Genomic DNA, 15079 nt, shown 5'->3' on the forward strand with positions numbered 1-15079 from the left:
AGGATTACATTTTTGTTCATTTGGTTATGAGAAGATATGTAAAGTACTACAGTATTCTTTTTGAAAGAATATGTCAAGAATGGTTTTATCTTTTAAAATGTGTTTTTAAAGCAAGTTAACATTGAACAATATAATATTTAGCTTAAGTAAGAGTTTTCCAGGAAAAAAATAATTATTCCCTAATTCCATTTAGTTTTTCTCATTTTATGTTTTTTTGAGAAAACCTTATACTTTACCTTAATTTACCCCTTTGCAATTCATGCTTTTGTGGTCATTCATAGTTAACTTCTTCTTTTTATCCTCACCAGCAGACATGCTTATTATTTTAGAAAGAGTGGAAGGGAAGGAGGGAGAGAGAGAGTCCTTAATGTGAGAGAGAAACAGGCATCGGTTGGCTCTTGTACACCCTCTGACTGGGATCCAACCTGCAACCCAGGCATGTATGTGCCTTCCCTGGGAATTAAACACTCAGCCTTTCAGTTTATAGGATGATGGTCCAACCAACTGAATCACAACAGCCAGGGCTAACCCTTTTTTTGGAGCTGGTCAAGGCTGTACAGTCATCAACTAATTAATGCCATTTGAATTAATAACAAATAGCATTTCATTTTTAGACAAAAGAAATTAAGAAAAGAAGAAGAAAAGTTATTTTCCCATTGTCTCACATAAAAATTATAAATTTCAGTATAATCTATCATTCAGGGCACTTAGCAACACTATCTGCAGTATGTTTTTTCATGTCTCTACACATGCTCTGTCTGGTTTCCTATCCCTCACCCTGTCCCTCACTGCTTTCTGTCATTGCCTTAGTGTGTTTACATGTGTGTGCTAGGAACTCCAGTGAAAGGTGAATGTCATTAGGGAGAAATGCTAGGATTTCACATTCCATTTCCCATTTACTATTAATTCCTTTTTATGGCAGCCGACTGCCTTATTTATAAAATGGAAAAGATACCCTAAATAAATACATGACCAAAAAAGTGTTTGATGAAACTTTTGAAATATAACATTTAACGAAGCTCATAAAATCATGTTAGAAAACAAAATTCCACCCTTCCTAGGCCCGAAGAGACCGTTCTGTTCTCCCTGTTCCCATTATTCCCATTCCTCTTTTCATTATCCACTTGGAAGCCTTTTGTCCGGTTCTACATTTTTCCCATATATTTTAATTCTCCTTTTCTCCATCCTTGAAAACACTTAAGAGTTCTTTTTCTTGTGGGAATATTTCTTCTCCCCTACACTTTTCTAGCCCCATTTCTTTGCAAGTATTCCTCATCCTTGTTTGTTGAAGTTAACTGTAATGCACCACCTACTAATAATTACTCATAACGGAAAAGAGAGAAAAACCTGGTTAGTAACTGATCACCCTTCTACACTGACCCTTTATCGTACAGCACAGGTGGCAAACACAAGGGCCGAATCCAGCCCTCCACCTTGTTTTATCCAGCCTGGCACCTTGTTTCTAGCTGGCAGCAGGAACAAGCTTTCGTTTAACTATTACGGAGCAGTTACGTGTATACAGTCCTAAAATTACATTCAGCCCTTTGAAGTCAACCACATTGCTGATATGGTCCCCGGTGAAAATGAGTTTGACACCCGTGTCTTACAGCATAAAGACTAGCTTAAGGTCTGAGGGAATTCTGATAGTGTCAGTCACCTGGGGGTTTCAGTGGTTTTTCACGAATAGAGTAATGATACTTAGCACTTTATACTACTTCTCAACTCAGAAGTTCCTTTAGTAATCCTCATACCACATTACAACATATGGAATGTCTACAAATTAATGCTAAATCAAATATATGAGCTATAATGTTCAAAGTGTATTCCCTAGTTAATATGTGCATGCATAATTATGTGTAAATTAGATGGCTTGGGTTTTTTTTCATTGAAAAACCAAAACACAATGCACAATAGTATTTTAAGTTGATAAAAATAATTGGGTTGAAAATGTAACCACTGATTTTTCGTTGACTTTCAAAAATCATATTCCAATTAAGTCGCAGTTTTTAAGAATATAAACTTCCAGTTTTCAAAACAAAATAAATAGGATGGTGTTGCCGCTAGACTATACTCTTTATCCTTTGCGAGCATTTAGAGGTTTAAGTTAAATAAAAGACTGTGAGCACATTGCACATCATAGATGAGAATTTGAAAGGGTGTGGAAGGAGGTAAACTTTGTGTGTGTGTGTGTATATATATACACACACACACACATATATACATATATAATGCTCTTAAGAAGATTAAAAAATGCATAATAGAGGATTTTATATGAGAAACATTTTAGCCTTCATATTTTAAATTAAATTTAAAATCATTTATTTGACCCAAACTCTTAAAGTCCTTTTTCATTCCTATATTTTTGCAATTATTGCATTCTGCCCTCAGTGGGAAGAACAGACAATAATCGGGAGAATGCAAAAGAAATTTTAGATTATCATTTAAAAAATAAATGTATGTTAAAATAGAGCTATAGAAGTCAAAGCCGGTTGCTAGGACTTTTTACTGAGACAAAGGGGAAATTAAAAATTATTTGCTATGTATAATACTTAGAATTGTCCAACCGAAGTTCATGAAGCTAGTGGACAAGCTAGCTTCATTAAATGTGTCTGGTTTTAGCCAAAAGACAACTCCTTCGAAACGCAAGGAAATCTTTTGTCTGTCCCTAAACCTAAAGATTGAAAATTTAACGCCTCAGGAAAAGAACACAACCGGAGGGCTTTTGCTGTTTGATCTGGGTGCTGCTTCCCTGGATGCGTTAGTTTTCTTCGATTCCTGAAGCCCTACCCCCTGATTTGTGCGCTTTTCTGTAAATTATGGTTCAACAAAAGTTTAAAAACCTATCAGTAATTTAAAACTTCACAATTCTGAGGGGAAAATAGTGTAAATTGTAAACTTTTACTGTAGATCTTTTGGGTTTATTTTTTTGCTTTCATGAAAGATGGAGACAGGAGTGTGCTCTGACATTAGTTGTCCCAGGAAATCCTCCAGACAGAGTGACTATAAAAGCAGGTTGGTAAGCCTGCCTGCCTTCCATTTGATCTCTTTTGGGAACAGCAGAGATCGTCATTTGTGAAAGTCGTCTTCTTGCAGGATAAATAGATGCATTTTTTGCTTCCCTGCCACAGGACAAATGGAAGCCAGTAATTTCTAGTCCCATAGCAGGGAATACAAAATCAAAAGAGGCTAACTCACTGCAGTAGCAGCTTCAAAAGGAATTCTTTTTTTGAAGGTTTCTTTCCCCCTTAGTGCTGGTTTATTTAGCACTGAAGCCTGTCTGCTACACCAGCTTTCGACAGCTTCCAGCAAACCTGGGCTGTTCCCGCCCTGTATTAACAGTGCCCCTATTTCAGTTACATTTGCTAAGCTGATATATATTTGCCATCACAGCTTAAGCTGTTAGTGCTTTTTTGAATGGAGACTATTTTATATCAGTGTATCCATCACTGAAGAATCCTGATATTCTGAGAGTATGCTTTTAGGGATCCATGAATTCCCTAGGAGAAATTTGGTGACTCGGATTTTATTTTGAAGAAACCCCAATGAAAGACTTTAATAGATGCATTTCTGATTAATTTGGAAGATTATCATTTTACTGAATACTGTCAAGTGAGTTTAAGACCTGCCTTTAAAATTCAGGTGGTACCAAAATAGCAGTGAAGTAGCTGTGTTTTTGCTCCGTCAAATCCAGGCTTCCATTTAATGTGCCTGTGCCCGGAGTGAACACAGGAAGAACTGGACCTGCTGTTCCCTCTGCTGTTTCCTGTTTGCCTCTGGTGCTTGTGCCCATCTCTCGGCTCTTGCAGGGTTTCAGATGTGCGGCAATAACCTTTTTATATACAGTGTCCAACTCTATAGAAATAACGTTTCTTGTTTCTTACAACGTGCTGCAGCCGGCACGCCTGACAGCAATCTGTTCCAATGCTAAGGAAACTGGCTTTGTTTGCTCTGTTGAGAGACCTCACTCTACTCTCCCCTCAGGGATTTTCTAAGTCATTTAGATGATATGAAATTTTCCCTGCCTTTAGAAATGAATCCCCAAGTAATCTCCTATTCTTGGTCACCTTGGGAGCCATGATTTAATATTGGGAAAACATCATCTGTCCCATTAACTTATTGCTGTTAATTTAGAACAAAGAACCGTAAGGTAAATATCAAGCCAACTGAATACTCAAATAGTTATTACAATATCTATGTACACATAGTATTGCAAAGTTAATTGGTGTGTACTATGATATTCTTGTTTCATTTGTGTTTATTTGTTCAAGACAGGAAGAAAGTTGGGAAGGTAGCCTTTAAATTATACTCAGGACACTGCGAAGGTGGAAGGGAATGATCCCGTTTAGAACTATTTGCTTACACATTTTCTAGAATATGTTTTATTATTCAAGATGTTTGCATCTTTGTTTTTCATAACACTTGGCAATGGTTCAGGCATACTTTCTCAGGACTTCCATAAGGAGAAGATCCATTATCCAGAACTGTGGTTGGGATAGTAGGTAATGGTGCACTTTATCCTTTACCTTTACCTTCCTGGGAAAGCGCAGTGAATTGAAATCCATTCTACGACTGTCCTTCCGAAGTGCTTTTCCAATTAGTGGAATGTAGTTCATAATGCTGCATTGGTTCCCTCAGGACTGATGGTTAAGCTGTCCTTTCATTGAAGCAGGAAACAACGAGGACAAGATGAACTCATGAAGTGTAGAGGGCTATCTCTAGAGGGAAAGATTGGGAGACACCAACAGACTTCTAAGGACCTAAGATGTAATAGGTCATTATCATGCATTACCCCACATACTTACTTTACTACTTATCTACCAATCCAAGCAGGAAATCTAAGCTATTATTACAAAAGCAAGCTAAATAGTTTGGAATAAATAACCTCATGTTTCTGTGCATTCACCTTCCATTAAGAAAAATGAACTTCCTGCTTAAATGGATGCCTTTAGTACTGCGGGTTACTATCATTCTTGCTTAATTCCTACCTTAGCTTCAGGCTATTTCATAGATTAAAATGCCTCGGAAGTCTCTAATAAATGGAGCACTTTTTTTCTTTTTTAAATAAATAATGTTGGCTACATATAAACACAGGAGAATTAATTTTGATACCCTGGTGTGTCACCAGTTAGCTGAGTTACTTTGCCAACCTCGTACTTCCTATCTACGAGGCAAAAGGGTTCAATTCCATGTTGCCAGTGTCCCTTTCAGTTCTGAAATTCTGTGAGCCTGTATATTTGATAAAATATGTTGCTGTGGTTATACGTCTCTACCTAAGCAGAGGAGAGCAATTTCAAAAAAAAAAAAAAAAAAAAGACAGCGGAGACCCTTGCAGAATGGCCATCCAGTTTTCATCTTGTGCAAGATTAGGTTCTGATTGAATGCCATTTTCAAGTGTCATCAGTGTCTGGAAATACTTGATTCTTTCATTACCAGACAACTCCATAGAAGTTTCACCGTTCAACTGCCAATACAGCAGTGTTGTCCTATACTGTGGTAGGCTTCTAAGGGATTATTAGGCTTTGTTATTTGACATTTCTTAAATTGTTTTTTAACTTTTCCACTGTTAATATCTTCACCATTACAAACACAGCTAGTACATTCGTGTGCCATTATAATGGAGTATAATGACAAATAATGAAATATATACCTCCTAATGTCATCTGATACCTGTCTTGTGAATGAAAGTTCATCTCCATATCTTGAAACCCACCAGGCTCAAATTATGTTTTATCGATCAAGAACAGCACTCATGAAATATTTCTCCAACAGGGATGTCTTGGGTTCAGTTTTTTTTGTAAATACAGAGCATGAACCGACAAAAGTCTAGTATTTACCAGTGTACCTTGGAGACACAGTGAGCCTGTAATCCAGCCCAGTGAAGGAGAGAATTATTTTACTTTGGAATAAGATTAAAATCAGATAAATGAAGCTAACTGGGAAGAAGACCTATCATGATTTTTGCATCATGACAGTTATGCAGGATAAGTGAATAAATACAGGTTAAAACAATTTCAATATTAATATAAAAGTGGCCTTGGTCTCTTTCCTACAAACACAGGATCCTGTTGAACTGACTTGTAGCCCTGAACTCTGGAAGGAGCAGACTGGCTTGTGTCTGGTCAAGGGGACCTTTATTACTAAAAGTCATGGAAGAACCTAGAAACAGTGCATTACCAACTTCTTCACAGTCCTATTATCCCTAATCCAAGGATTTTGATTTAGCCAGACTATGGTGCTTATTTCTTACTGAAATGTCTTTATCTCACAGATATGGTGATTCCATTCTGTATCGACCTAGTTCAGACCCTTTTGAATTTTTATTCCCATTTTGAGAATATCTACTTTGTGCAATAGCTTTCACACACCATTTCAATTCTAATTTCATTTTTTAACCATCTCTTTACTCATTTAGAATTCCCAGGTTGCTTTCCCCCCTTTCTTCTGTTCCTGTGCTATAAGTTGGAGAAATTTGATGTGCTTTAGTTTCTTCAATTAAATTCCAGACCTATGACTGAAATATAATTTTAAAGGCAAATATCCTTGTGTTGAAATTTTTTTGAATCTACCAGTTAGAAGGATAATGATAGTAATGGGTAAAATTTATTGTATTTTTTTAGTGCTCCAAATAGATTTCTGTATTCTTTACAAAGATTATTTCATTTATAGACTAAATTTTTTAAAGATTTTATTTATTTATCTTTAGAGGGGAAGGGAAGGAGAGAGGGAGAGAAATATCAATGTATGGTTGCCTCTCATGCATCTCCTGCTGGGAACTGGCCTGCAACCCAGGCATGTACCCTGACTGGGAATCTAACCGTGATCTTTTGGTTCACAGACCCGCACTCAATCCACTGAGCTACACCAGCCAGGGCTATAGAATAAATTTTCTGAGTGGTGTCATATTGATCATGAGTACAAATTTATCAATTATCAAATAGGTAACCTTCTAGATTCTACTCATTTTAGAAAAAGGAACTTAATAAGGATCTTGCTAAAAACTGATGGTGATCTTATAAGGCACTATGGTCAAGTAATTGTGTGTGATTAAAATACATAAATTCCAAACTTTCCGTGAAAAAAATATCACACATTGTACAATACTTATATTAAAATATAAATCAGGGAAATAGTCTGCTTCCTAGTCTACCTTTCATTTGGACAAATTCAATTCTGTAGTTTCAGACTATTTTAGTCATTTGACTCATTACTGTTCCCATTTCTCTTAAGCGATGGTGTTCCATTTCTGTGGTCTTCAGCCCTGTGTTGAAGTTTCCATCTATTTCCTCTCCTCTCCTCTCTCCTATGTAGTTTCATTCTAGTCACAGAATCAGTCTTTCCAGCTACCTTTTCCAGCCAGCATAGGATTTTGATATTTTGAGTTTGTTTCTGTCACTTCTTAACTATCTCATTTCTGATTTTGTTTTTTCAATTTATGTGGTAAAATTAGCAGAAGCACTAATGTATTTATTTAAGATAATAAACCTAAGTGTCATTCACTTTTATGTTGATACAAGTCAGGCAGATTTCATATATAGCCCAGTGAATGAAAATGAGTTAATTCTTATGAGGCTTCCTATCTCGTGGTTAAAGCACTATTACCATAGAAGGGCAGACAAAGTCAGAGCACACTGGAAGTTGTTGCTAAAATATGCAAAACTAGCTGAAGTTTCTGAGTTCATCAGAAGTAAGGTCAGTATAGAGGTTATGGAAATAATAATGCATCCCTGTGCAAGAGTCACATTAAAGTTAGAAGGTCAAAATCTTCATTCCAAATACTAGGTTGAAATATGCTTCTCTCCAAAACTGCCACTTGCTGTAGAAATAGCTGTGTATCCAGGAGTCCCTGAGACCCTCAGAGAGTTCCAGTTGCTCCTGCAGGGATTTCTCACCATGTGTCTGCCAGCACATGAGCCATTTAGGTCAAACTGTAGAAAGTTATACTAGAAAAAGATTGTGACCATTTATAATAATAAAATTGATTTTGTAATAATGAATATATGAATTATAATTGGTTCTAATAATGTTTAAAATATATATAAATACACTTTATAAGTGTTTACTTTGAGATAACTTCTGGAATTTTGTTCAACTAAAGTATCTTTGTTTAAATGTATAAGTATCCATTACTAAATAACAGAATTTCCTAAAGTCACACACACAGTTAGAATTGTAATTCTATCAGCCCGTGGTTAAATAATGATGATAATCTAAAATGTTCTTCACACTTTAAACCATAATGTCTACCTGCTTGCAGGAACACACATCCAAATACACAGCATAGTTTTTAGAAATGCTTCATTTCCTGCTGATTCACTGCATCAAATTGACCAGATAAATTTGCTATAAACAAATTCCTTAAAAACTCTTAAGGAAAAAGAGTTTGAAAACTTAAAAAATCGGCATCACTTAAAAACTCTACTGTGGTTTTTAAAGTATATCTCTTCATTCATTTTTCTTCTGTGTATTTTGTTTTCTGGAGCTTTTTGTAAAACATGCAAAATTTTCACTTTGCACCTTTATATTCACCAACCCACTTAGACCCATATAAGATTTACATTCCATAAGACAAAACTTGAGCCTCTAAAATCCAGTTTTTCCTGCAGTTCTGTGTTATAGAATATGCAGGTTAGGTGTTCAGTATATTTTCCTCAAAAATGTATTGATCATATTATTACTTGAGTTTTTAGCTGTTTTCTTATTGCTGTGTGATATCCTTGGCTTTCTCATAGGAGATGACATGCAATTGATAAACACGAAGAATCAAAAGAACATCTGGTACTATGTCTTTGCAGTGGGCTGAGTGGCGAGACTGTGGCTCACCTTGTAAAAATCCAGAAGAAAGCAAATAGGCAACAATTACATAGCAATGTCTATTCTCTTTTTTGAGTAAAAATCTCTCAATTTAGACAATTTAATTCTAATTAAGAACATTATCTAACAGGAAGATACACCGTTACTGGCAACGGTAACGTTCCTGGTGCTCTTAATTAGGTGACACATTTCAGCTTTAATGATAAACTTATTTAAGAGTACTTGAAATGTGTTGATTTATTTATTAATTTTCCCATTTAATTTTTTAAGTCATTTAAAGAATATCAACCAAGCTGGAAATCAAAATGTGATTCACTTGATTCGTTCAGTGCAAAGATGGAATGTACAACCAAGGGGCAATTCTCTCTGCACACTTATATTTCTAGTAGAAGGAACAAAGGAACAAACTTTCCTTTGTACAAGGAACAAACTTTCTCCTGGTGTTGTTAATTAAAATACAGACTTACAAAGCCTGACATCCAGGAATTAGTAAGTAATCTTAAGTGCCAGGTACTGTGCTAGGTGAAAATCTTACAGGGGTCATGTCACACCATTTCTTTAAATCTTCCAATGGTTCTTTACAGACGGAGAATAAAACAGACTTTCAACTTACTCTGCATGGTCTGTATGATAATTTCCAGTCACATGGCCACTCACTCCATCCTTCCTGGACAACAGTAGATGAAAGTGCTACCCACTGTAGCTTATCCTGTTCAGTTACCCTGTGACATTATCTTGTTTACATGTTTGGTGTTCTGTTTTTCCCTGTTCTTCCTCCCCCAGTTTCCTATATCTCCACTCCCACTGGATGATAAGTACCATGAGAGCAAAAACCCTGAATGTATATTGTTTTTCACCATTTCCATGGTGTATAGGACAATGCCTGAATATCACAATTGTTCAATCAGTATTATTTGAATGAATTGATGACTGACCACCTTTATTCAAAATAACCTTTTAAGATAGGTACAGTGTTTTCTTGTGCAGGAGAAATGTTTCCTGAAACCAGCTAAGCTAATTAGATGAGTCTCTAGAGTTTAGAATTCATTTGATCTAAATGAATGGAACACTTTCTATGATTCTCTTCTGATCAGTGGAGATATTTAAATAATTCTGGGTGAAGTCAATTTTAAAGTAGTATGGACTAGGCAATTTACTAAATCTTATGCAGTACATTAAGAAAACCTTGTTCTCAGAAACAAAAATTTTCTTTTAATCAATGTAGTGCTTCTGTGCTTGAAAGCATAGGCAAAAATAAAGATAAGATTGCTTGTTGTTTTTTATTATTATTTCCCCATCTCTTTAAAGTTCATTTGAAACTTTTTTTAAAAAGAACTCACCAAAATTATTTTGAAAATGGCACCTCACTAAAATTTAGGAGATAAACAACAGCAACAACAAAAACCCCCAACTGATTACATATAACATGTTTGTCATTGAATTTATTTCTGAACTATCTTTGTTACAATCAAGCTTAAGACTACACAATTTCTGCCGTGGCTGGCATAGCTCAGTGGATTGAGCATTGGCCTGCGAACCAGCCGATCGCGGTTCGATTCCCAGTCAGGGCACATGCCTGGGTTGCAGGCCAGTTCCTTGCAGGCTAACTACCAGCAGGGGACGCACAAAAGGCAACCATACATTGATGTTTCTCTCCCTCTCTCCTTCCCCTCTAAAGATAAATAAATAAATAAAATATTTTAAAAAAAGACTACACAATTTCCTTTGTGTTTTATTACCAAACTATTAAATATCATTTGTTATAAACCTTCTAAACTTTGTCAGTGGTAAATCAGAAAGCATCTGAGTCACCTGTTCTACCTCTTTCTGTATGAAGCCACCTTAGTTTTCTCTCGACAGTTAACAGCTAAAACGAGGAAAAACAACTGCTGTTGTTCTTCATTAACACACTGCACTAATTAATTTCTGGTATACATCTATTAATCTTGCACATGTACAATAGTTATTTCTATTAAGATCAACTCTCAACATTGAGGTTGAGAGTTGCTTAGAATATTGCAAAGTAGAAGGAATAAATTGCTTAGAATAAAGTGCAAAGTAGAAGGAATTTAACATGTATGCAAATAGTAGCAATGAGTGAGTGAGTATGAGATATTGTTCACGGTGTCTGTGGTGAGACATCAGCAAGTTCAACACAGATAAGGATTTGAACAAGTCATTTTAATTTTTATCTTATTTCTATTTGGGGAAGGCAAAGGAAGATGAGAGAGGGGATTTGTGAGAGGTCTCTGAAATGTCCTTAGCAAAGATAAAGAGGTACTCACAGACTTTCCACTGAAGTTAAGGTGTAAAAAGAATAAATAGGTTTCTATTCAGAATGTGATAAAGGGCAAGTTTGAGAAACCAAACAAGGAGATTTCATGTGGTTTCTGCTTTTAAAAAGTAGGAAAGCTAACTGTTCAGAGCCCCATGCAACAACGTCTCTGGATATTTCAGCAATATAGATAATACACAAAGAGTAGTAACAATGTCCTTCTGTATGCTTACGGGTGGTCTCCAATATGTCTGCAGGAAAGCAGACAACTCGTCCATTTGGTGAGTCAAGAAAAAACCACAGAGAGCTTGAAGTGATAGTCCTCTTGTTGCAGTTGCATACATTGGAGACTAAATATGTCAATGAATGTGGAAGTACTCTAAATTCTAAAACACCATACAAAAGGAACCTATAGTTCTTTTAGCATTGAATTATAATCATCTAAAATTTATTATATTGAAATCCATTTTGCGTGTTTCATGTTTTTAAGATGTGTGTTTTGTGTGTGTTTTAGATGATCACAAGGACTGTTCTGGTGTGTCCTTACACCTCACCCGCCTGCCGTAAGTACTTAGAGTTATCTTAGCTGAGTGAAAACTTTGATGTTTGAAAACTTAAAAGTGGAAAATCCACAATATTAGTTATCTACTGTTGTCTAACAAATTATCCTAAGCCTAGTGGCTTAGAACAATTACTTATTGTCTCCTGGAGTCAGGAATCTGGGCACAACTTACCTGTGGCTGGTGGTCTCACTCTTGGCTCGCATTTCAGTCATGGGGGGCCTGACTGGGGAGAAGCCACTTCCCAAATCACACACATGGCTATGGATGGGATTCAGTTCCTCTCTGGCTGTTGGCTAGAGGACTTCCTGTGTCCTTGCTCTGTGAGTTCTGAACAGCCAGCTCACACCATGCAGCGGGCTTCCGTCATAGCCAGCAGGGGAGAACGCAAGAGAGGGCATGCAAGGTGGCAGCCAGAGTTGTTTTCATAGCCTAACCTCTTAAGTTACTAAATAATATATGCCTGATGGGTAAAGAAAGTAGTCCGCCACAAATTTTCAGAGTCTGACTCTTGTCAAAAAGTCATTTTTTCCATATTGTGCTTGTTAAAAGTATACTCAATCTAGTTGCTAGGTCAACCTACACTTATTGGAAGAGGATCAGATAAGGGCATGAATAGCGGGGAGCTGGGAATCACTGGGAGGTGTATTAGTCAGTGATCTCCATAGAAAATGAACCAATAGGATACTTATACATATAGACATACATGATAGAGGTTGGGATTGATTTACTTGAAGGAAACTGTTTTACATGATTGTGGGGGCTGGCAAGTCTGAGAGCCTGGCTGGCAGGCTGGAAATTCTGGCAGGAGTCAGTGGTGCAGGCTTGGGTCCAAAGGCAATAAGAAGCAGAATTCCTTCCTTTCCATGGGACCTCAATCTTTCCTCTGAAAAGACCTACCCGCATGGTGGATGGTAATCTGTTTTGCCTGTAGTCAGTGATTTAAACTGTAATCATATCAAAAAAAATACCTTTACAGCAACATACAACAAGACTTGTGTTTCATCAGACAAACATTCCCTGTAGCCTCGCCAAGCTGACCCAGTTAACCATCCCCGGCCATTTACACAATGCCCTCCACATTCACCACGCCATAAAAATGCGCATGAAGCTATTTGCCCAAGAAAATGTTATTTTTAGAAAAAAATTCTACCTCGTGTTCGTGTTATTTTCATAGGAATCATATTTTATAGAGCAGTGTGTTGAAGTATGTATTATTTTTCCAAGGCAATAGTTGAGATAAATATTACTGTTTCCTGCAGACAGCCCTTAATTGCTGGCATGTACCTTCTGATGTCTGTTGACACTGTTATACCAGCAGGACAGAAAGGTGAGTAATGATCTTTTAGAATTTACCATTGCCTCATTACCTAATTTATAAGGATGAATTTAGTGTATAGTTATTATAAGCTTTTGAAATAACCAATATTTTTGAGTCCCTGAAAAATAAACCAATTCTTTATTATCCTTGGACTTAGAAATAGAGTCTTACATTTTCCTGAGCAAGTACTTTATTATTTTAGATTATTTTAGTGAGATGCTAAGAATTGAGGCCCATGGGTAGGTAGTGGGTTTTATAAATTAAATAATAAATCTCTAGTATTTTACAAATCCGTCACCTGTTCTTTAGATGCCAAAGACTAACTTCATAACATGCTATGGCGAAAACTACTGCAGGGAATATGGGGTTCAAAATCAAGAAGCTAGCAGGCTTCTTGAACCTAACATGCTGGGTTTATTATAAGAAGCTAGTGGAATAAGTAAAATATTTTCATCATTGTATCTGATTTTCTGATGAAAGTTTAATATTCAATGTTTTTTATTTGTGTTACTGGGAATCTCTTAATGCTAATGACACATATGGTCTCAATTGAACTGTTGACTGGTATAATATAAAAAACATTTATTGAATCACTACTATGTGTTGGACTGTAAGAAAGTAAAAGTATATGAAATGGTCCCTTCTCCATAGAAACTGTGAATCTAGTTATCTTAGGTGTTTTTAATCAATTGTTCAAAAATCCTGTTTTAAAAATAAAAAACAGACCCTGGTTGGGCAGCTCAGTTGGTTGGAGCGTCATAATGGTTCGCCAGAGTTGCCACTTCCTTCCCTGGCTGGGCCCGCTGCTTGAATTAACTAGTGAATGCATGGATGGGTGGGACAGTGAATGGATGTCTCTCTCTCTCCCCTGCCCCTCACCCTCCCTCTCTCTCTAAAATCAATAAAAAAGAAATTTTTAAGTATAAAATAACACATTTTTTCTGTGTAAATAGCACGATAGAGGTAACAATTTAAGCCCCCATGTTCACTGAGAGGGTGTTTTGATCTGGCCCTAGTCATTTTGTCTGTGAATGATATAAAAACGTGAGGATAAGGGGTTCTTCGCTCACGTCAGAGGAGGGGCTGGCACATAGTAAGTGCATGATGTCGAGTATTCATGTGCATGTTGGCTTCGTGAGAAAATGCCATGCCTCGCAGCTTGTGAATACCTTATACATACTTTTAGACAGGGGTAATATTATTTTCCAGTTCAATAGTGACTTTTTTCTGTTTGTTTATTTTTAACAGTGGTGAATTCTGACATTTCGTGTCATTATAAAAAATATCCAATGCATGTCTTTGCCTATAGAGTTCACACTCATCGTTTAGGTAAGACTTTAACCTACTTGTTAAATTATAAATATTTACCATTGTGCTTACTTATGCTAAAAATGTAACATGCAAATTATTTGACATTAAATACGTTTCAATGAAAGCAATGTTGCTCAATACTTTGAAAGTCAGTATGATTTTTTATCATTTGTTTTCATTAAAACACCTAGCATTTGGGTTCAGAAAAAATTCAGATTTCATTTTAATATAGGAAAGCAAATAATGCTCTTCACTTTTTGAATACTTTTTTGTATGATATTATTATAATTTGTGTTCATTTCAGGTAAGGTAGTAAGTGGATACAGAGTGAGAAATGGACAATGGACATTGATTGGACGCCAGAGCCCCCAGCTGCCACAGGTGTGTAGATTCTAGTTTAATTTTGAGAGAAAAAAAATTAAGCATCAGACAGTAACTTTAAAAGCTCTCATCAGGGTGAGACAACTGTAACTGAACAACAATAAAAAAAAAGAAATAACATCAGAAAAAAATTTCTCTAGGATTTAAACATCTCTAAAGCTAACTTTACTGTGCATAACAACTTTTTACAGCTTCCAACTTGGTGATTTTTTTCTTAAATCAGTTCTCTTAATATTTATAAACATGGTGGTGGTGGTGATGGCAGTGGTGGTGATGGCAATGGTGGTGGTGGTGATGGTGGTGGTGGCGGTGGTGATGGTGGTGATGGTGATGGTGGAGGTTATGGTGGTGGTGGTGGCAATGGCAGTGGTGGTAGTGATGGTGGTGGCAGTGGTGGTGGTAATGGTGGCTGTGTTGGTG

At 36.4% G+C, this 15079-nt stretch overlaps 1 protein-coding gene across 14 annotated transcripts in view; it reads left to right on the forward strand.

The window, feature by feature from the left end:
- The window catches only part of PAM (peptidylglycine alpha-amidating monooxygenase), a 277949-nt gene that overhangs the window by 198830 nt on the left and 64040 nt on the right, over positions 1–15079 (forward strand). For all 14 annotated transcript variants that reach the window (XM_037032081.1, XM_037032083.1, XM_037032084.1 and 11 more), the window contains 4 exons: positions 11601–11649; positions 12909–12976; positions 14216–14296; positions 14583–14659. In XM_037032081.1, the coding sequence (XP_036887976.1) occupies positions 11601–11649; positions 12909–12976; positions 14216–14296; positions 14583–14659 (275 nt within the window). The remainder of the gene's footprint in view (positions 1–11600; positions 11650–12908; positions 12977–14215; positions 14297–14582; positions 14660–15079) is intronic.

This window comes from Sturnira hondurensis, unplaced genomic scaffold (assembly GCF_014824575.4).
Source record: "Sturnira hondurensis isolate 20B ecotype Veracruz unplaced genomic scaffold, ASM1482457v3 Scaffold0021354, whole genome shotgun sequence".
In the NCBI taxonomy this organism is placed as follows: Eukaryota; Metazoa; Chordata; class Mammalia; order Chiroptera; family Phyllostomidae; genus Sturnira; species Sturnira hondurensis.